Here is a 22994-nt window from a genome sequence, read left to right as displayed (position 1 = left end):
GGCATCTTGGTGGCCCAGCAGCCCAGAGCAGAGTGAAATAGAGCCGCCCCCCACCTGCTGTCAGGTCCCCCACTGAACAAAACTCTTGCACCACACCCGCCCATGTGACCTGGTTCATAGAGGGGATGTTCCAGGTCTTACAGAGCAGAACCCAGCCACTTTCCTTGCGAGAGCTCCACAGGATTTGCAGTTTCCTTTGGCAGGTGCTCAGGGGATTCCATGTGAACACATTACATCTGTATTAATTTTCAGAGGATCCATAAGAATCTTCATATTTTCATGACCATGAGTCCAGCAGGACCGACCTTCCGCCAGCATTGTAGAGCGTACCCTTCGATGATCGCTGCCTGCACGATCGACTGGTATGAGAAGTGGCCAGAAGCAGCCCTCCTTGTCGTAGCCAATTCCTTCTTAAGAGAAAAGGTGGATTTAAAGAACAGAGAGGTAAATACAACCCTTAAAGAATCGGACCCACGGAAAGATTTCAGATTATTAACAGCACCTGGCAGAACTGTCTCTGAATGGTAGTGAGTCCTAGGTAGCCAAAAACAGGCAGCGCTGGGCAAAACCATGAAATAGGTCAAGGGCTTGCCTTGACTGTTTATCAGTTCCCCGTCTCTTTTGCCCCCTGACCCGTCCTGATTCCTCACTGCCTGGGTCTCTGCACTGTCCTGCCCCATGGTGAGCAGCAGGTTTCCTTGAAGCCAGGTGCCGTGGGAAGGATGCTGCCGCCTCCTGGGTACTCCCTGTTGATGTCTCTGGCTTGGCTACGACAAACCACGTGTGAAATAAGCCCAGAATTCATGAGCCACAGCACGAATCTTTTCTAGCGCGGCCCCACCGAAGACCCGTTGGGTGTTGACAAAGGAAGCTATAAAAGCAGAGCGGCCCAAGACTCAGCGCGGCACCTGGAAGAGGGCTTGCGACCTTACTTGGCAAGCGTCCAAGGAAAGCTAAGGCCAAGGCTAGAGTCAGGGTCGAGTCAGGAAAAAAATGCAGCTGAGTTAGAGGAGACCAGGTTATTGGCCAGCCTTGGTGGCTGCAGGTGGGCACCAGGGCTAGGTCGTGTCTCCGAATTTTCTCTAAAACTAAGCAAGGGGCACTTTCTCCTCTAGTTTGCCCATCCACTTATCAGTATATCATTTGAGTATGTAAGGACATTTTTGCAGCTTTATGTCACTCAAGGAAGAGAAGTGGAGTCTCTTGTAATTGATAATCTACTTTAGGAAAGGAAGATAGGAGATTTAAGAGAAAAAAAAAAAGGCACCATGACCCCGGGCCATTGGTGATAGCCCCCTAAGTCCTTGGATGGCTATAGCAGAAGTGAGGGGAAAGCCTAGTAGGTTGTCTGGCATGTCCTAAACCACCAGCCCTGTTGCCTTGTCCACCCGAACACCATCCAAACCACTAAGACGTCTCTATTCTTGGTCCCATTTACCCAGGGCCTTTTTCTATCTTCCCATATCTCAGAATGATAAACTATTTCAAGTTATTTTCTCTTTCTTTATGTATGTTTATTTTTTTTAAGATTTTATTTATTTATTTGACAGAGAGAGAGGCAGCCAGCAAGAGAAGGAACACAAGCAGGGGGAGTGGGAGAGGAAGAAGCAGGCTCCCAGTGGAGGAGCCGGATGTGGGACTCGATCCCAGGACTCTGGGATCACACCCTGGGCCAAAGGCAGACACTTAACGACTGAGCCACCCAGGCGCCCCTCTTTATGTATGTTTAGATTGCTTTCTCATGATTCTTAAAAATTATTATCCTGCAGAACTTAAAAGAAAAACTTGCCCCAACGTGTGTCCAAATCCACAGAAGTATAAAAGAGTTGAACACGAAATACTGCCAGGAAACCAGAAGGCATTATTATATCACTCCCAGTAGCTACTTGCGGTTCATGGATACATTTGCTCACATTTTGAGGTCACGAGAGAAGGAAATGCAAACAAAGAGGTAAGACTTTGAGACCAAATCAGAAATACATACATATATATTTTTTTTAGTTGGTGCTTTTATTTGTAAAAAGAGACACAAATACAAAAGAAGGAGCCCGAATCTGCCTTTCTTTTGGGGGGAAAAGGCAGCAGCTGCACAAGCCCTTCAGAGAGGTGAGGCATTCAAAGGCTGCCCGTCGGTCGAGACAGGGCGGACACGCGCAGCCGGGGAAGAGGTGTTGAGCCGTCGTTAGGTCGCGTCGTGAAAGCAAGAGCAGCCACAGGTGCCACCAGCCATGTCCCTTATCCCAGGGACAACACCAGAGTAACGGAAGCCCGATGTCACAGACAGTGGGATGCCCCGGTGCTGCGGACCCTGTGTCCAGCTGCCCCTGGGAAGATGGGCGAGGAAACACGGCGCAGCGGGTTTCTATCTGATCAGAGCCCCGGCAACACCAAGAAACCGTGTCCTAACAGCCGCCCAGTAAGATGGACACGTGAGTGGAAATGGCCTTGTAGGACCTGCCTACGAGCATCCCACGCTCTCTGCTCCAGGAGGCCCACATGGTGTCCTGACAAGACCTCGAGCAGTTGCGGTGAGGCCTGCGTGACCTGCGTGGGGGCGTGAAGGCTGCCGGGGCTCCCCCCAGGCGGAGCTGCTGCCCTCCGGCAACATCCTCCAGCCTGGCCTGTGTCCCGCTACAGGAATTGGGGCCACCCGACGAGACACCCTCATTAACAGTACTGATAGGGACTTGATGCAAGTCCGTTCTGTGTCTTCGGTGACACTGGAGGACAGTGCCCATGACTCTGACTCCGCAGCCAGGCTCCCGATCAGGAGCCAGGCCAGTTAGAAATGCCGTCAATCCGGGTGCATCAGCGTTGGCGGTCACACATATGCAGCCTCGCACGTGCTGCGGGAAGCCCAGGACAATGGAAGTTTCTCCTCTCCGCTCGTGCTAGAGCTGTCAGTTTGCGTCTGGCAGAGCAGCGGAGGCCAGAAGCAGTAGCTGCCTCCGCGGCGGCCTGATGCAAATGCAGTGTCCAGGGCTCATTTTTTGACATTTTTGTTAACAAGGCCGGGTGGGCCACGGCAGATTCCACGTCGTTCCATGTAGAGCCGCCGCTGGAGTCCATGAATGCAGCGAAGCTTCAAGGAGTCCTGTTAGGTTAGAAGGTGAATCTTGTCCTATTGTTTGAAGTAAAAACTCGTCAGTCCTGGAGATAGGGGCTCCCGGGTGGTTTCTCCAGGTCCCTAGATTGAGCTTTTTGTTGGTCGGTGGTCACACTGAGGGTGATGACAGCAGTCTGTATAAATTGGCCGGATGCCCCACACATAGGAGTCAAGAGATTAGGGGGTCCTCCTTCCACCTTTGACTTCCAAGTTTCCAAGGTGTCCCCTTCCCACCACTGGGGAGGGGGCGGCTGCTGCCTTCCACCCACAGGCATGTGACGGCAGTCGGTACGACCAGTCCCTGTCACGGCTGCTGCTTCCCTTCCCCGTCTTGCCCGTGCCCCACCCGCACCATCAGCCCAGACTCATCTCTAGGTGGCTCGGTGGTGTCTATTCCTTGTGCTAGCCCAGAACGTCTCCCACCCCCGATGTGTGGGTCAGACCAGGAACACCTTCAAACTTATTCACATGGTCATTATCATCGTGATCCATAACTGGTCACATCTCTCAAGGTGGTAAAAGAAGCACCAGGTTAAAGGTCCCCATTCCCCGGCTCCTCTTTGCTACTTGCAAATTCCAGCAGCTCCGTTTCCCAGGGGTAGACATGGGAGAAAAAAAAAGCAGGGAGGGTTCATTCTGTGGTCTGGGTCCCTTACAGCCAATCCACATCTCTTCCCCACCCAGAACTCATAATGAAACATTCCGTTTACAGGGGAGGGAAGTCCCGACCTGCCTGCCTCACGTGTGTGCTGCCCGGGGAGCTGGGCTTCAGTGTTCCTAAGAGTTCATTTTATTTTTAATAGCACCTGCTTCTTGGGGGTGGGATTACAGATTGACTGCAAGCAGTGGCTGACATATGCAGCTCACAACAATAACAACCCTGAGTGATACGGACGTGTGTTTTAGGAAGATCACTCTGGCATTAGAACGGGGGATAAATTGGAGAGAGAGAAAACTTAAAACAAAGATTTGAAAGCTATTGTAGGAATCCAGATGAGACGTTTTGAGGACCTGTCCAAGGCTTAGAGCAAAGAGGGAAATGAGAGCAAATGCCCAACAGCATCCGTGTCACTGACCTTGTACAGGGCATGGCTGACAGCATCCTTTTAGGTTAGGAAAGTCCTGCTAGAGTCAGGACTAAACTTTTGTTGGCTGACGGATTTGGAGTCTGCTGGTTTTACAGTATTTGTGTTTATTTACTTTATTCCTTACAAACTGTATGTTTTCAATTTTTTATCTTAACGAATGGATAAACGGAAAATTTTCAACTTACTGCTGCTTCTTAAAAAAAAAAAAAAAAAAAAAAAAAAAAAAAAAAACAACCTTTCACTTCGAAATAGATTCACCGGAAGTTGCAAAACAGTACAGAGAGGTCCAGCTTACAGTTTACACTCAGTTCCCCGCGTCGTTACATTTTCCGTAACTGTGACATCAAAGCCAGGACGCAGGCATTGGTGCCACCTGTGTGCATAGCCCCGCACCCTTGTGTCCTGCGTGTGGATTTGTGCACAACTGTTCATTGCCATGGCCGCATCCCTTGGGCTGCCCCCGCCACCGACCACTCCCAGCAGCGCCGGCCACGGTCTGGTCTCTGTCTCCCCCTTCCCCTTGCACGGGGGAACAAGATGGGCTTCACCCAGCATCACGCCTTGGAGTTCCATCCAGCTGTTGCATGTACCGATAGTTTGTTCTGTCCTGTAAGCACCCCACGGTATGGATGTACCACGGTTCGTGCACCATTCATCCACGGGAGGAACTGGGGCTGTTTTCAGGGGGGAGTGGTTCTGAACGGAGCTGCTGTGAACATGTCTAGGGGAAATGCCAGGAGCGTGATCGTTGAGTCATACAGTGTGTATGCCGGGCTGTAAAGAAAATAACACCAAGTTGTTCTCCACAGTGGCCGCGTGTGAGGAATCCAGCTTCCCCACGTCCTTGCAAACACGTGGCACCGTGCTGTCCGTGTGCACGCCTCTGCACTGGTGCATCCTTTCAGTTTAATGCCTTTTCATAGCATTGGCACATTTTCTAAATGGATTCTTTGATTTTTCTCATTGCTGGGCTTTTTTTTTTTTTTTAAGATTTTTATTTATTTGTCAGAGCACGCAAGCAGGGCAGAGCAGCAGAGGGAGAAGCAGGCTCTCCGCTGAGCAGGGAGCCCGATGTAGGACTCGACCCCAGGACCCTGGGATCATGACCTGAGCCAAGGGCAGATGCTTAACTGAGTGAGCCACCCAGGTGCCCTCTCTTTGCTGAGTTCAGAGAGCTGTCTGTGTTCTAAAGAGGAGTCGTCTGTCGCATGTACAGGTTGCAGATACTTATCCCAGCAGTTACTTGTCATCCTCTGGACAGAATGTTTGTTTCAATTTTGATTAAGTCCAGTTTGTCAGATTTGTTTTTCTTTCTCAGATATGCTTCTCTTGTCAAGTCTGTGAACTTGGTCCTGGATCCTGGAGACTTTCTCCTATGCATTCTTCTAAGAGCATCATAGACCCACCTTTTACCCTCCATTCCATGGTCCACTTTGACTTAGTTCTGTATAAGACGTGAGGCTTACGTCCAGGTTCATGCCGTATAACCAGTCGCTCCGCACCCTGTGTTGAAAACGTTTCCTTTTTCTCTCACTTCTGCGCCTTTGTGAAGAGCTGGCTGGCTGTGCTTGTGTGCGTTTGTTTCTGGCTTCTCTGTCTCGTTCTGTTGATGGACGTGCCTGACCCTCTCGGGTACCCCAGTCCTGACGACTCTCACTACCCAATCAGTCTCACAATCAGGTAGAGAGGTGCCACCCACCCACTTTATTCTTTTGCAAAATTGTTGTAATCATCCTAGTTCATTTGGCTTTCTATATAAATTTTAGAAGATCCTTGTCTGTATCTACAAAAAAAGAAAAAATCTCACCGCGATTTTGGTAGGCATCACGTTAAGTCTATGTATCAATTTGGGGGAGGGTCGACATCTTTCCCATGTTGTCTTCCAATACAAGATCGCAATATATCTTGCTTTGCCGATGTTTCATTACATCTTATGCCTTCTTAATACTTCTCCCCCCCTCAGGAATCATTTTTATATGGGTCTATCCAGGATCCTGGAAGCAACCGCGCTCGTTACAGATATGCAAGAGGAGCTCTTGATTCTTGGCCCACAGATAGAACAAAAAACAAAGGTATAGCTGGTTTGCAATCTCTTTTAAATATTTGATGGTTTAATACAGAGCAGTGTTGGAAAGCAGAGGCTCTGATACTTGGCGAACATGGGTTAGGATTCCAGCTTTGTTAGCAGGCCGCTGGGTAGCTCTGTTGGCCTCAACTTTCTTACCTGTAAAATGAGCAAGACAGTGGCAACGATGACAGCAAAGTAGTAACAGCATTACGTTGTAACCACTCAGTGTGACAGTAGGCCTACAACTAGTTGTAAAAGCTCACCTAGCATAATTCTGTCGTCGTTAGTTAAATCAACCTGAACTATGCCATGGTCGCTTGCAGTCTGCAGCGCGTTCTCAAACACGACGTGTGTCGCGTGAGATGATACTGGCTGTGGTTACCCTTTCCAGTTTAGTCTGTCCAAATATATTTCAGGCTGATTTTGGTAAATATTATAATGAAATGAGCTTTATGACTTTTTCTTGAAATGAATTTCTCTTTAAAGAAGAGCTACCATATCTCTTAAAATTCATTCTCAAAAGAGCCGTGTGTCTCATTAGGAAAAGGAAGCCCTAATGGAAAAACTGCAGAAAGATTCACAAGTGGTGGAGAAGGTCCAGATGCTTGTTAAACAGGATGAAGAAATTATGGCCGAAGAAGTAAGAATTGTGCAAGAGTACGCCCAGGTAAACGCTAAAATATAATCGGCCACAATTATTTGGATCGTTTGCAAAATGATCCCAGACGACTTCGTGTGAGAATTATTTCCATATCATTTCCTGGGGAATGTTCAGCCTAGTTGATAAAAATGTGGTTTTCATTTTTGATGGTCAAGTTCAGTTCTTTCAGCTTCATAACTCGTATCACCGATAATGTCATGAATATTTTTAGTGTTGCTATAACTGGCGTAAACAAAACTGGCATTTCAAGGTTTCTTGACTCATTTTAGATGCCATGTGGATTGAGAGCATTCACCAACCAGTTTTCCACCAATGTCTTCCTTAGAGAGTTGTTTTCTGATATTTATATTTTCATTAATGTTAATAGTTCTTGCAAACTCAGCCAGAACCTTTACTTTTTACAATGTGATTGTATGATGCATTCTTCTTTGTGTATCAGATTGTTAGACAGACAAGAGGCAGATCATTGCCTCTATCCTCAATGTACTTTTTCCTCTTAATGAATTATTGCTTTTAGTACAACCTGAACATTTTCATCACATTTTGCTCCCCTAACAAAATCATCTCTATTGATTTTAGCACTGTATCGCGTTTGTGTTGTAGCTCACAAAGCTTCGTCGTCATTATTTATTTGTAAAGAAGATTTTTAAATTATAAAATAAGGCACCTTTCATACACGCCTATGTAAGAACCCTCTAATGTCTCACTTATTTCACGGAAAAACTCCAAAACATCTTTTTAAGTGCAGTAGCTATTATCCCCAAACTTAGGAATTCTGATGGCTCATTTTTGCATAACTCCCATCCAAAAAAGTGGACACTCTGGCACGTGTAGACGAGTGTGCACTGCATGGTCTGGTGTGTTCGTGAAGGAGTGAACTTCCGTTCGGGGTAGGTATTGACGATCACCTGACCTCGCACTTACAGTCTCACACATCTGGTGCATGCAAGGGCTTTGCACAGACCAGATTCAGGATCGGTGTATTGCAAACCTTGTTTCTCCTCCATTACCCACGTAGCTCTGGTGCTAGGCCCCGTGGCATAAGTGTATATTACAATATGTCCCCTGGCCGAGCACCTTAATGTCACATGCCCAGAAAAGCTGGAACAGGGGACAGTGAAAGTATTTCTGGAAGTCATTCCTAATTGAGATAGCTTGCGATAACTTAATTATACAGACAGGTGACTGTGTGCAGACCCCAGACATGTCCCCGGCCATCTCGGGAACACCTGCCCCGAGAGGAAACCTGACTGCAGTTACAATGTCTAACTTTCACAAGCCTAGCGAAGACACGCGGCCCCGCCAACATTGGTGGAGCTCCTTCCAGGCCCCGGGGGGAGGTCTGGGCCAGTGAGGGGCTCTGAAGCTTAGGCTTCATTAGCTGGACAGTGACCCCCTGTCCCAGGACCACCCCTCGAAAGGGCGTTGTTACTGCCCGAGTGCGCTGGAGAAGGCCAGAGCCACACATAACTTCTCATCAGGGAGGGAGTAAGGCACCGTGCTTAGGACTCCAGCACGCGTTCCCAGCAGCGTAAATAGCACGCGTCGTGGAAAAGTCAAATCTATTTTCCAAGTTCAAAATGTAAAAATTTATGGTATGCAACCTTGTGCATTCATACACGCTTGGGGGCCTCTCACTTTGTTGCAGGAAACTGCCCATGAAGTAAAAAGCGTGCTGCCAGCTCTAGAAAAGGCGGTCGTGGCCCTGAGCGCCCTGGATAAAGCCGACATCGCTGAGCTGAGGTAAGTCACCTGGGTTTGTTGGGAGCTGGAAAAGCTCAACAGAAAACACAGATACATGCTAAGAGGGACTGAGTCCCTATTCATGTATTTTTAGACAAAGTCATTTTTAGCCATTTTGGTGACTTTACATTTGTCATTATGTGTGTTACGTGCTGTCTGTCGTCCGCGTTGTGGCGCCATCAGCCGTGGGGCATGTCAGTGTTCTGTGTTCCCTCGAGAAAGAAAAGCTGCTGCCAACCAAGCTGTGCAAGAAGAAATGAGACGCTCCAAGGTCCAGAGCCTGATCCCGATGTTTCTAGTTTGAATCTCTGGGTGCGATGCTCTCCGTTGGCGTCCGCGGCCCAACAGGGAAGAAGACTCTGCTGTCACCTCTCCGATGGGTTGAGCCGTCCGTTGTTTACCGGAAGTAGTATTTCCATTACCGATGTAGAAGTAGGCACATCTACTGCGATATTTGTCATGGTGCTTTACCTCCGGGGACAGGAAGAGAAGAGGACACACAAGCTGTCATTCATCAGTGACTCTCCCGGGAGAGCGGCGCATGCCACAGTGCCACAGCCGTGCCCTGTGGCTGAAGGTCAGGTGCAGAGAGAGACAAGCAAAAGGAGCCGGGCAGATTCTCAACCTCTCTCCTGTTTGACCTCATTCACCGGAGTGTGTTCTCGCACATTCGGGCGGCAGAGACACACAGTGCACACTGTGCCCCAGACCCCCTGGAAGTGAGAGTGGTTACCAGTTGCCAGATGTCGTAGAAGCCAAGAACTGAGCAGATTTGCACGTACGCCAGGGAGGTGTCTAAAGGAAGGGTGTTGTACGCAGAAGACATGGAAAGCACTGAAGGCCGAAGGCAGAAACGTGTTTCGCGGGCCCGGGGAACTTCCAACACGAGGGTGGGTGCAGCCTGTGAGCACGAGGGGGTGGCCGGAGTCCACACGGGCCAAGTAGCAGCGTCCATAACGCCCCAGCATCATACTCCCGGTGCCTCATGCCTTCGTTCCAGAAGTTCCATTCTCTCAGCTTCTCTCTGGCACATAATCCCAAGAGAGAGGCCAGCTAAATGCCCCTGAGCCTGAGTTCTGAGGGCAGTGTGTTACCTCGCAGGCTCTGTGACCAAGCTTCCTGGGCCGGAGTCCTGGCATTGCCTCCCCGTGCCTCAGCTTCCCTTTTATGCAATGGGGATAACAGGTGATCAGAGGACTGGGTGACTTAAAACATGCCAAGTGCTTAGAACAGAGTCTGGCATGAGGCAAGGGCTCGAGTTATTTCAATGCTAAGAGCTTTCCTTGGATCGAGCATGCCCGCTCCCCTTCCCTGGCTAGAAAAACCTAGCCTTTCCAGGGATTCTCTCCATGTGCCTTGGAGGTTTTTTGTTTGTTTGTTTGTTTGTTTGCTTTTTAAGATTCTCCCTTGTGATATTGCTGATGTGCATTTCACTTTGGTTCCAACACCAGATATATGGGACCCCTTACAATAGGAGTTCTTAGGGCGTGCGGCAGAGACATCCAGCAGATACCCAGTCCAGCCCGCTCTCTTTCCTAGCTGCTGTCCAGCAGCAAAGTGCAAAGGATTGCCCCATCATAGGATTAGCGGCATTAGCTGCTAGAAGAAGGAGGGAGATAGTAGAAAATACAGATTGGAGCAAACCAATACAAGTCTAAGCCAGAGGACTCCTGTGTAGTAATGAGGCCCTTAAAGCAGATTTCCAGGGTAGGTAGGTCTTGCTTTGAATCAGGTAATTGTTTCTGGAAAGTGACATGTACATGGGACTAGAGGCAAGTGAATGTATTTTCCCTTTAATTTACATTAAAGTTTTATAGATAATACATTTTATCTTAATTTGACTATATTCCCATTACGTTTGCTTTAAAAAGAGTCAAACATAGGCAAAATTGAGGAAAATTTGCTTTTGGAGCTCTCCTTTCTCCCCTGTGGACCTTGTCTCTCTTTTCCTAGTTCCTCTGTTACAGCTTTCTCCTTATTTCAAAAAAAACATACTGATGATCTCAGAAAAGCCATCTGATAAATTAGGGTTTTTTTTTAAGATTTTATTTATTTATTCGACAGAGATAGAGACAGCCAGCGAGAGAGGGAACACAAGCAGGGGGAGTGGGAGAGGAAGAAGCAGGCTCCTAGCGGAGGAGCCTGATGTGGGGCTCGATCCCAGAACGCCGGGATCACGCCCTGAGCCGAAGGCTGACGCTTAACCGCTGTGCCACCCAGGCGCCCCTGATAAATTAGTTTTAAACAAAGTGTTAATGATTTATTTTGTCCTGAAAAATATCTGCATTTTAAAAGTAGACTGTAAACAAGAACAAAGGTTAATCTAAATGAATGAATCTCTAATGGTGAAATTTAAGGCGGGGGGATCTTCTTGGTAACCCCCATAGATGATGTTATACACATAAAGTTGGTTTCATTGCCTGCCTTCTTTTGGAAAGTCTATATGGTTTCATTTGGGGGACACTCATTACCATGGATGGACCCCTCCCCTTCGTTTCCAAATCCCAAATGCTGTTACATAGCAACCATCACCCTCGTGGCCTTTCATGGAAACTTACTTCTTGTGACTGTTCTTCTGACCCCCTGCTTTCCAGAGTGTCACCTTCTCATTAACAGTGCAGTGGCATGTCAGCTGATGAGGACACAGATAAGAAGAGGCTTCCAGCGTTCCAATAATCACGCCCGAGACCCACTCTTGCCCCCCCCCTTCCCTCACTCTGCTCTGTAGTGATTTTATGGTAGGAATTTTAGATCAGGGTGGAGAAAAGTCATGTGTTTAAGGGGAGTGGCACAGTCGCCTCCGTCACTGGGATGAAACATGACGGTTCCTGCTTTAAAGAACGCCGCAGTGAGCACTTTGAAGAGAATTCACCTCTAACTTAGCCGTTCTTCATATTTAAGTTTTATGCGTGTCATCTTCCTAAAGCAAAGATACCCATGTATTAAACATACCCCAATGTTTAAAAATACCCAAAACTGAAGTAGCTAAGTAGTTGTCCTTGAGAAAATGCCGGTTAAACATCCGTGGGTGTTGTCCTCTGAGATGGTCTGCAGGTGCCTCTGATACCAGCTGTGAAGCTGACGAGGTTCTGGCCCTGTTGCAGGGTGTACACGCGGCCTCCCTTCCTCGTGCTGACCGTCATGAACGCCGTCTGCATGCTCCTGCAGAAGAAACCTAACTGGGCTTCGGCAAAGCTGCTGCTTTCAGAGACTGGTTTCCTGAAAAAACTGGTTAACCTTGACAAGGACAGCATCCCCGAGAAGGTAAAAAGCCGGCCCCTGATGAATGCGTAACCGATGCCTTCCGTGCTCGTAGTTTGGAGGAGTCCAGGAGAAGTGTTAAAATTGGCATTTGTGCATTAGAACGGAAAATCCGTGATGCACGTTAAAAGATGAGAGAGCAGGCTCCACAGCCAAACGTAACAGGTTTGCTGGGAGTGCCGAGGAGAAGCAGTGCGTCGCCCAAATCGGGGAAGGCCGTGTCTCAGAATCTCTTGAATGAGAGAAGAGACCAACGGAGGGAGAAGGTCTCCCTGGATGCATTGCATTACACTAAGAAACCGCAAGGAGTGGGTAAGAGTGTCTGAGATTTCTTAAAATTCAGATATAATTGGTATATAACATTATATTGATTTCGGGTGTACGATATTATGCCTCAGCATTTGTACATACTGTGAAGCGATCACCACAGTAAGCCTAGTTATCATCTGTCCCCACATAGTTACACATATTTTTTCTTATGATGATAACTTTTAAGATCTACTCCATAACAACCTTCAAATACACAATACAATACTTTTAACTATAGTCATCATGCTGTACGTTCCATCCCCAGGGCTTTTTATCTTGTAACTGGAAGTTTGCTCCTTTTGACCCCCTTCACCATCTCTAACAGCCCCCCAGCTCTGACAACCACCAATCTGTTCTCTGTGTCTGAGTTCAGTTTTTTGTTTAAATTCCACAGATAAGTGATATCATCTTTCTCTGTCGGACTTACTTCACTTAGCGTAATGGCCGCAAGGCCCATCCATGTTGTCACAACTGGAAGGATTTCTTTGCTTTTTATGGCTGAATAATATTGCAGTGTGTGTGTGTGTGTGTGTGTGTGTGTGTGTGTGTGTCTTCTTTATCCACACATCCATCAGTGGACACTTAATTTGCTCCCTTGGCTTAGCTGTTGGAAATTATACTTCAGTGAGCATAGGAGTACTTATATCTTTTCAAGTTAGTGTTTTTGTTTCTTTTGGATAAATACCCAGAAGTAGAATTGCTGGATGAATGGTAGTTCCATTTTTAATTTAATTGAGGAGCCTCCATACTTTCTTTCCATGATGGCTGCACCAATTTATAATCCCACCAGCAGTGCACGAGGAGGGGTCCTTTTTCCCTGCATCCTCGCCAACACCTCTTGTCTCTTGTCTCTTTGGTATCAGCCATTCTGACAGCTGTGAGGCAGCGCCTCACTGTGGGTGGATCTGCTGTCCCTGACGACGATCTAGTACAAATCACATCCACTGTAATGGATCCTTCGTTCCTGGATCTAGTACAAATCACATCCGCTGTAGTGGATCCTTCGTTCCTGGATCTAGTACAAATCACATCCGCTGTAATGCATCCTTCGTTCCTGGATCTAGTACAAATCACATCCGCTGTAATGGATCCTTCGTTCCGGGATCTAGTACAAATCACATCCGCTGTAATGCATCCTTCGTTCCTGGATCTAGTACAAATCACATCCGCTGTAATGGATCCTTCGTTCCTGGATCTAGTACAAATCACATCCGCTGTAGTGGATCCTTCGTTCCTGGATCTAGTACAAATCACATCCGCTGTAATGCATCCTTCGTTCCGGGATCTAGTACAAATCACATCCGCTGTAATGCATCCTTCGTTCCTGGATCTAGTACAAATCACATCCGCTGTAATGGATCCTTCGTTCCGGGATCTAGTACAAATCACATCCGCTGTAATGCATCCTTCGTTCCTGGATCTAGTACAAATCACATCGCTGTAGTGGATCCTTCATTCCTGGATCTAGTACAAATCACATCCGTTGTAATGGATCCTTCGTTCCTGGCTTTGTTTATTTGAGCCCTCTCTCTTTTTTTCTTGGTAAATTAGCTTCAGGTTTTTCAATTTTGTTGTCTTTTTAAAAAACCAACTCTTAGATTCATTGATCGTTTTTATTGCGTTTTAGTCTCTGTTTCCTTGACTTCTGCTCTCATTTTTGTTGTTTCTTCCTTCTACTAACTTCGGACTGCACTGTTCTTCTTTTGCTGGTCTGGTGGGTATGTTAAACTAGAAGACTGACCCTCAGGACAGAGCTATAAGGTAAGCACATAAGCCTCTTTCACTGAACAACCGGGAACGAGGCGGGGCGAGTCTGCACAGGCCCTTTCAGGACCGTTTCTCAGTTCACTGTGGCCTTGGGGCTCTCGTGGAGGGAAGCCCTGTTGGCTTTTGAAACCAGATGTTTTGGGGGTCTTCTCTCAGGTGCATGTCTAAAAAGTTGAGGTGCCAGGTGTGGGCGTTCAAACCCTTTACTTTTCAGAGAGAAGCTTGGGGTTGTGAGTTCCCTCCCAATTGTGGGTCACCGTGCCAGGAGTGGGGTGTATGGCCAAATTATGTCTCGGCTTCTGCTGCCCGTTTCAAGGGTGTTTCTTCTCATTGCCCAGTGTGTAGGAGTCATTCAGCTTCTGGGTTTCTTCGGAGGCAGTCGATCTGTTATGTTGTTGTAGCTTTGGAGAAGGTGAGTTTAGGCTCCTCCTACATCACCGTCTTGAACTGGATCCCGAAGATTTATTTTTATTTGCATAACAAATGTTCACAGAACAACATGTGCCAGACACGCTTCTGAGCACTTCAAATATATGAATTCATGCTGGAGGAGACGGGGGACAGACAGGAGCAGAGAAAAACGAAGAAAATAAGGTAGCCTGACACCTAGGGAAGGGCTTTGCTGGAGCAGATTTAACTCAGCAGAACATGGATTTGCTGTCGGACTTCGAGGAGGCTGAAAGCAGGGCCGAAGTCCTGAGCGCACATTGGAGTTCAGGGCCCCGGTAGAGCGGGAGGCCCTGCTGGACAGGTGAGTCTTGTAGGAAGAGGAGGGGTATGTGTGGCAGAGCAGGCGGGAGGTTGCGAGGGCCTGGACCCAGGCACAGTAGGTAGCAGTAAAAGGGCAGGACGCCACCGACGTGGCCAAAGCCAAGTAATGCCTGTGGCGGCAGGAGCTGCACGAGGCGAGGAACAGAATTGCCCCCAGAGCCCCAAAGAGACTGCCATCCCACTTGTACCTTGACTGCAGATTTCTTGTCTCCGGGACTGTCAGAGAATAGATTGCTGTTGTTTCCGGTCACCCGGTTTGTGGTAATTTGTCACAGTGATCCCAGGAAGCAAATAGAGATTTGGGTCCCAGGCAGTGGTTGCTGTGGTAACATACCCAGAAATGTGAAAGTGGCTTTGGAAGTGGACAATGTGTAGAGACTAGAGGAAGAGCCAAACCGGGGTATTGGCAGGAGTGGGGCTGAGAGCTCCGTGCAGGGCAGGCAGGTAGATTGGTAGATGCATACATGGCCCTGTCCTTGATTCATTTAGTAACCTTCCGAGGACATCATGGGACATGAGGATAGCTTACAAGACCAACTCATTCCTTGGTGTTACAAAGGTGACGTTGTAATGGGGAAGCCAGACATCAAACAGCCAATACCGAATCAGTTAGTTGCTTACAGTGACGATCTGTGCTCTTAGGATACAGGGCAGTGGATGAACAAGGTGACTTTTTTAGCAGAATGTTAATGTTGACATCCGTATTATTCCTGAATTAATGAAACAACCACTCACTCACTGAAGCATTCTTAGCAAAAACGATTCCCTGTGGTTTTGTTTAAATAGATCTTTCAAGCTAAAATAATAGCTCATCAAAAGAAATTATTAAAAGCCTACCAGTTTTTTAAGCAATAATGGAAACACCAATAATGAATTGATAATGGACCACCTGCCATCTAAATTAGCCAGCAGAATGGTTCTGTCCTACCAGGCAAGAGAGGAAATGCAGGCTTGGGAAGGAAGAGAAAAAAGAGTCTCAGTCTGAGAAAGATGTTATTTTGATTATGGCTCCCGCAGTAGGTGAGAAATCATATGTGGCCAACGGGAAACAGGGCTGTACGTGTGGGCGAGGTGGATGTTTGCGCCCGTGGCACAAGTAAGCTAGGGTGTCGTCAGGGAGCCCCCGCGTGCCCAGGCCTCCACCACTGACAGCACAGCCCTTTAACTAGCGACAGTGCCCTGCCGATCTGCCCCTTGGGGACAGAAGGTGGGGGACGGTGTCCGTCCGCTCACACCTCGGCTGCACAAGAGGGAGACTGCAGACTGCCTTGCACACCAAGTCCACAGAGTCAACCTGCTTCGTCTTTGTTTTACTATGGAGTCCCTTGTGTGCAACGGCGGCACAGCCACCGGGCCAGCCGCGGCGGTAACCCGGTGTCTGACGGAGGCTTCCCTCCCGCGGCCAGAGACGCCGTGCTGCCGGCTGTGTCCGTGCGTCTGCGACTGAAGAGTAGCGAGGATTTCCCGCGTGAAATACAGTTTTACGTTACCGTGGACTGGGGAACATCTCGGGTCACTCACATTTCGTTTTCTTGTAATACACGAATTGTGTTATCTCTAGGTTTTCATGAAGCTGAAAAAAATTTTAATCTTACCTGATTTCAACCCAAACAAGATCGCTCTCGTTTCTGTTGCCTGTTGCTCTATGTGCCAGTGGGTCATAGCTTTGAATAACTACCACGAAGTACAGAAGGTACGCTCTGTCCTCCCGCGTGTCCGTGACCGCCCGGAAGTCACACAGCAGAGCCCCAGGGACAGTGTTCACTTCACAAGGAGCACGTGAACTGCTGTGGAAAGAATAGTGCTGGGGAAAACCACTTTAATCAAATATACTATGTTAACAGATGTCAATTTTATTATTTTATTATTTATTTTATTTTATTTTTTTATTTATTATAGGTATTTATAAGATAAAGTTATTTTATGGGTAAATATTTATATTATTTTTATTTTTTATGATTTTATTTTATTTATGGCAACTATGCTCTTGTTTTATTTTAACAGTGAACTTGACATTTTTTAATGGTTAAATGTTGTGACATTCTTTTTTAGGTGGTGGGCCCTAAGCAAGTCCGAGTAGCTGAAGCTCAAAATGTCCTCAAAATTGCACGACAGAGGTTGGCTGAGAAGCAAAGAGGTTTGCAGCTGGTAAGACATTTGTGTGCTTGTTAAACTTGCAACAGCTTTGTGAACTAGTCAGAAACACCAAGAAAAGGTCATTACCTCAGTAGAGTTTTATCAGTTTAGGATAAAATGAGGATAAAAGGAAAGTAGTGACGAGATTAATTGTGATTAAATAATACAGGGACTATATGTAAAGGTGCCTTTCACATAATAAAACACTCAATAATGCTAATTATTACTTGTCAGTGATACATTAATTTACCATTTCACCAGATTTCTCCCAGGAGAGCTTTGTGACTTCCGTCTACCAAAGATGTACCCAGAATCAATCTGTGATCTTAAAAAACTATCCTGAATCTGTTTATATCAAATTACTATGTTGTTTTGTGAAGACATGGTTATTTCTTAAACTTCTTGGTGTTCAGTTAAAACAGGGATATCGTTATGAGAGCAAGGACTGAGGTCGCCAGCCCACTCACAGGCATTCTGAGAGGGAGCGATGTAGCACTCTTCCGAGATGGCCACACAGCAGGGAAATGCACCCCTTTGGCATCTTCTGTTTGCCCGTATAGTCTTTCTCCCAAACCGCCCCCCATTCCGATGTAGTTGCCCACATTCTAAAATCTGGGGATTTCATTTAAAATTTGAATTTCTGTCTTCACTTGAAAATTCAGATCAGCCATGGGCTGGCACTCTCACTGGATATAATAAGCCCCCTTCTCACTTCAAACATTCATGTCACCTGCCTGCCCCCTAGGCGTTTCTTGCAAACTCAGCTATATAAAAAGTATTGGACATTTTTGAAGAAAATTAACAAATTTTTACTGAATGTATTTTATGTTGACATGTCATTGTATTGCTGATACTTTGTTGCTGCTTACAATGTATGTATACAGTCATACTTAGAGATGTGTTGCTAATAGCTAATGTTTATGGAGCACAGACTGTGTTCCAAGTACCGCACAGAGGCTTTATACAGACTTTTGCAGTCAATCCTCAAGTCAGCTTTCAGAAGAAGATGTTTCCAAGAGAGAAGACTAAAGTCAAAGATTTGGTAAATTTGTCCAAATCTTGAACCTCTTAAGTGGTGCCCATGCTCTAACCCAGGGCTGTCTAACTTGAAAGCACTTAATCTGCTGCACTAAAAATACTCCTGTTCACGGGTGATATGCAAACCATCCAGCAGCCGGTGTGGCTCAGACTCCAGCTAGTCACAGAGCAGTGTGGGGTCCTGGAGGTCACCCACGAGGACGGAATAGTGGGGAGAGGCCCAGGGTGGGTGCTCTCCAGGGCGTGGCGCAGGACTACTTACTAGCCGCTACAGAAATAGTGCAGTACTTTAACAACTGGCGTGCCTCCATCAGCCTGTTCCTTTCCCACACTCAAGTTCATGAATGGAGTAGACCCAGGAAAGGAAAAAGTTTGCTTCATAATTTAAAGAAAAAGATTACACATTATACAACTTGATAAACAGGGAGTTCAAGAAGAAATACAGTTGACCTTTGAACAACATGGGCTGGAACAGCAAAGTCCTCTTCTACCTGGATTGTTTTCACTAAATACAGCACAGCATTGTAAATGTATTTTCTCTTCCTTATGGTTTTCTTAATGACATTTTCTTGTTTCTACCTTTATTATAAGAATATAGCTTATAATACATGTAACATACATATTGACATATGTATGTAACATATTTATGTGTTGTGTTGTCAGAAAGGCTTCTACTCAACAGCAGGCTATTAGTAGATAAGCTTTGGGGAGTCAAAAGTTATACGTGGATTTTCAGCTGCTCAGGGGGTTGGCACCCCTAACCCCTGTGTTGTTCAAGGCTCGCCTATAATTTTTAATTTAATGGAAATGTCCATTTGTTGTTTTTCAATAATTACTAGAAATTCTGTGTAAATAAATTTAAAAACCTGAATGATATGCCTGGTTTTCAGGAAATTCTTAGTCACTAAAAGTCAACTAAAAATAAACTTGAAAGCCTAAACAAGCAAAAATCAGAGCTTTCAAAGGTCTGAGATAGAACAACCAGACAGCAAATAAGGAAAGAGAGGAATGAAGAGCACAATGAACCAGCAAGACCTACAGACACTCCAGAGCACTCCACCCGACAGCAGAACGCACAGAGCAGGTCTTCGTGGAGTCCTAACGGCAGATATCCTTTGAAGTATCTTCTGCAACCACATGGAATAAAGTATGAAACCAAGAACAGAGGAAAACTGGAAAATTCACAAATGCGTGAGGATTACACAGTAAACTCCAAAGCAATCAATGGGCCAAAGAAGAAGTCATAAGGTAAGTTAGGAAATACTTAGAGACAAATGAAAACAGAATACAACGTATCAAAACTTTCGGCATGTGGCAAAAGCAGTGCCCAGAGGGACATTCATAGCTCAAATTGCTACATTAAAAAGAAGAAAGATCTGAAATCAATAGCCTCACTTTATACTTGAAGGAACTAGAAAAAGAACAACTAAACCCAAAATGTAGCTGATGGAAAGAAATAATAAATATTAGATCAGAGGTAAAGAGAATAATGAAAAAACAAGAGAAAATCAGTGAAACCAAAAGTTGGTTCTTTGAAAAGATCGTCGAGATTAACAAACCATTAACTTAGATCCCTAAAGATTCCACCAAAACCTGGTAGAATAAACAAAGCCGGTAAAGTGGCAAAATGCAAAATCAGTGTACAAAAATCAGTTGTGTTTCTATACACCAAGAACAAACTATCCAAAAGAGACATTAAGAAAATAATCACATTGACAATCGCATCAAAAAGAATAAAATGCCTAGGAATAAATTTAACCAAGGAGGCGAAAGACCTGTGCTCTGAAAGAGGAAGAAGATACAAATAAATGGAAAGATCGTCCATGCTCATGGTTAGGAAGAATGACTATACTACCCAAAGCTAGCTACAGGTTAAGTGCAATCCCTATCAAAATGCTAAGACATTTTCCACAGAAATAGAACAAACAATCCCAAAATTTGTATGGGGCCACAAAATTTGTTATCTTTTATTTTTTTTGATGATACCCATTTTAACAGGTGTGAGGTGATACCTCTTAGTGGTTTTGTTTAACTTGCATTTCTCTGATGATCAGTAATACTGAGTATGTTTTCATATATGTTGGCCATCTGTGTGTCTTCTTTGGAAAAATGTTTAGTTCCTCTGCTGATTTTTTTTTTTTTTTTGAGAGAGAGAGAGAGAGAGAACACACACGAATGGTGGGGAGGGGGCAGGCAGAGGGAAAGGGAGAGAGAGAATCCCAAGCAGGCTCCTTGCCAAGCACAGAGCCTGATATGGGGCTCCATCCCACAACCCTGAGATCATGACCTGAGCTGAAATCAAGAGTCAGACACTTTCTGAGTGAGCCACCCAGGTGCTGCATTGTCTGCTCATTTTTTAATCAGATGGTTTGGGGTTTTGTTACTGAGTTGTAGAAGCTCTTTATGTATTTTAGATATTAGCCTCTTACCCAACTGTTTTGCAAGACTGTTCTCCCATTTTGTAGTTTACTCTTTCATTTTTTTCCCTTTCATTTTGTCCATTGTTTATTTTGCTCTGCAGAAATTTTGAAGTTTGATGTAGTCCCAGTTGGTGATTTTTGCTTTTGTTGTTTATGCTTTTGGTGTTATATCCAAAAAAATTATCACCAAGACCAATGTCAAGCAGGTTCTTCCCTACATTTTCTACTAGGAGTTTCATGCTATCAGTTTTGTGGTGTTCTGATTTATTTTGAGTTAATTTGTGTGAGTGGTGTAAGACGGGAGTCCACTCTCATTGCTCTGCATGTTTTCGCAGCACCATTCGTTGGAGAGACTCTCCCTTCCCCGTGGGTTGTTTTTGGCTCCCTTGTTGAATGTTAGTTGACCGTATATGCCAGGGTTTGATCCTGGGCTCGCTATTCTGTTCCAGTAGTCTGTGTGTCTGTTTTATGCCGGTACTGTACTGTTTTTATTATTGTATAGACATGCTACTGATTTCTGGATATTGATTGTACATCCTGTAACTTTACCAACATTGCTGATTAGTTCTGACAGTTTTTTGGTTGAGTCTTTGGGATTTTCTATATACAAAGCATGTCATCTGCAAATAGTGATACTTTTCCTTGTTCCTTTCTGATGTGGGTGCTGTTTATTTCTTTGTCTTGCCTGCTTGCTCTAATCAGACCTCCAGTACTATAGTGAGCAAGAATGATGAGGGTGGGCATCCTGACCCTGTTCCTGATCTTGGAGGAAAGGCTCTCAGTTTTCCACCGTGGAGTATAATGTTAGCTATGGGTTTGTATTAACTGCCCTTAATTATCTTAAGGTTTGTTCCTTCTATACCCAATCTGTTGATGGTTTTTATCATGATAGGATATTATATTCTGTCAGATGCTTTTTCGGCATTTATTGCGATGATCCACGTGACTTTTATCATTCTCTTAATATGATGTAATACATTTATAGATTTGCATATGTTGAACCATCCTTGCATCCCAGGGATAAATCCTACATGGTCATGCTGTACAACTCTTTTAATGTGTTCTTAACCAACTGAACCACCCAGGCGCCCCCCTTTTAATGTGTTCTTGAGTTCAGTTTGCTAGTATTTTGTTGAGAATTTTTGCATCTATATTCATCAAGGATATTAGTCTGTAGTTTTAGTTTTTAGGTCAGTTATTTTATTTTTCTGTGATTTGGGATAAATAATTCTGTTTCTTTATTTTTCTTGATTCTCTGTGTTGGTCTCTGTGCATTTGATAAAACAGCCACCTCTGCCTGTCCTGACAGAATGGTCTTGTGCAGGGGACGAACGTCCTCAGTGCAGCCTGAGCTCCTGCTTGTCTCCCACACCGTGGCAGTGCCCCGGCAGCCTTGTGTGTTCTTAGGGGCTCCCAGAATTCAGAATTAGGGTCCCAAAGGGGGGCATCTCAGTCAGCACCTAGATCAGGCTCCTTGGAAGCCTATGTCAATAGTTCTCTTCAGGGACAGATGGGGAGATGGGTGCTTCTGTCTGAGTCCTCGGCACTGAGCCAGTTAAGAACTGGTTCTGTGTTTGCTGTAGTTCTGGGGGACCCACGAGCGCAAGCTTTGCTGGCCACCAGAGCCAGGTGCCCGAGTGGTGTAGCCTCTGGGCCACCGCCACCAATGCCGGGGCACCTACCAGCCTCCCGGGTCCCTGGGGAGGATCAAGGTGAACCCCTAAATGTCTGGTAAACTAGAAGCCTGACCCTCAGGCCGCAGCCTCTTCCAAATAGGCCTCTTTAAAGCGAAGACTGGGAGACACACATTTCTGTCTGCCTCCTCTGTGCCGAGCCCTGGGGGCATAGGCAGTTAGGAAGTATTTGCTCTAGTCTGGTGGGTCTTGTGGATGCAAGCCCTCTTGGCTTTCAGTCTTAGAAGCTGAGACACTAGGTGTTGGGTTCAAAACCTTTTGTCCTCAGAGGGAAGCTGGAGCTGTGAGTGCTCTTGTTTGTGTCGCTGTGCCAGGGGCGGGGGTCATGGTGAGAGTGGGTCTCGGCCTCTCCTGTTTGGATGTGAGTGCTCTTCGTTGGCCCAGTGTGCTGGAGTTGCTCAGCTAGCTTCTGGATTTCTTCCATGGGGAATTGCTCCATGCGGAGCTGTAGGTTTGGTGCGTCCACAGGAGCAAATGAGTTCAGATGCCTCCTCTGTCGCCATCTTGGACTGGAACTCCCTGTTACGTACTCTTTGACGCTTGGTATGTTCGATTTTGGTATTTACTCAGTTCTCCTGATGTTCATAATTTTTTTGTGTGTATTTTGTATTTCCATTCATTTACCCAACAAATTCTTATTTCTAATATTGTCCATTTGTTTTTTACTATTATCAAGTGGTAGGGCAGAAAAAAACGAACTCGAAATTTCAGTCAGAACCTTACTTATTAATAGACTACCTTCCTTTCCAGCTTGCAACTGTGGTCTTCATGAGAAGTTTCTAATACTTTAATTCACTGAACTCAAACAAGTGTATTTGAAATGTATATAAAATATTAACGGATATAGTTAGTATTTTAAAAGTGAGTGTAGTAGTTAACTCCATTGTTTTAGCTCTTTGTTGAGATTTTCTTCTCAGTTATGTACTGTCTCC

At 45.7% G+C, this 22994-nt stretch overlaps 1 protein-coding gene across 1 annotated transcript in view; it reads left to right on the top strand.

The window, feature by feature from the left end:
- The window catches only part of DNAH14 (dynein axonemal heavy chain 14), a 321838-nt gene that overhangs the window by 230826 nt on the left and 68018 nt on the right, over positions 1 to 22994 (top strand). Inside the window, exons 60-67 of the mRNA XM_057315759.1 lie at positions 253 to 444; positions 1770 to 1951; positions 6158 to 6266; positions 6804 to 6929; positions 8572 to 8666; positions 11771 to 11930; positions 16336 to 16467; positions 16827 to 16922. Of these exons, the coding sequence (XP_057171742.1) occupies positions 253 to 444; positions 1770 to 1951; positions 6158 to 6266; positions 6804 to 6929; positions 8572 to 8666; positions 11771 to 11930; positions 16336 to 16467; positions 16827 to 16922 (1092 nt within the window). The remainder of the gene's footprint in view (positions 1 to 252; positions 445 to 1769; positions 1952 to 6157; positions 6267 to 6803; positions 6930 to 8571; positions 8667 to 11770; positions 11931 to 16335; positions 16468 to 16826; positions 16923 to 22994) is intronic.

The sequence above is a fragment of the Ursus arctos genome, unplaced genomic scaffold, assembly GCF_023065955.2.
Source record: "Ursus arctos isolate Adak ecotype North America unplaced genomic scaffold, UrsArc2.0 scaffold_2, whole genome shotgun sequence".
Lineage (NCBI taxonomy): Eukaryota > Metazoa > Chordata > Mammalia > Carnivora > Ursidae > Ursus > Ursus arctos.
This window is presented reverse-complemented; position numbering and strand designations above follow the sequence as displayed.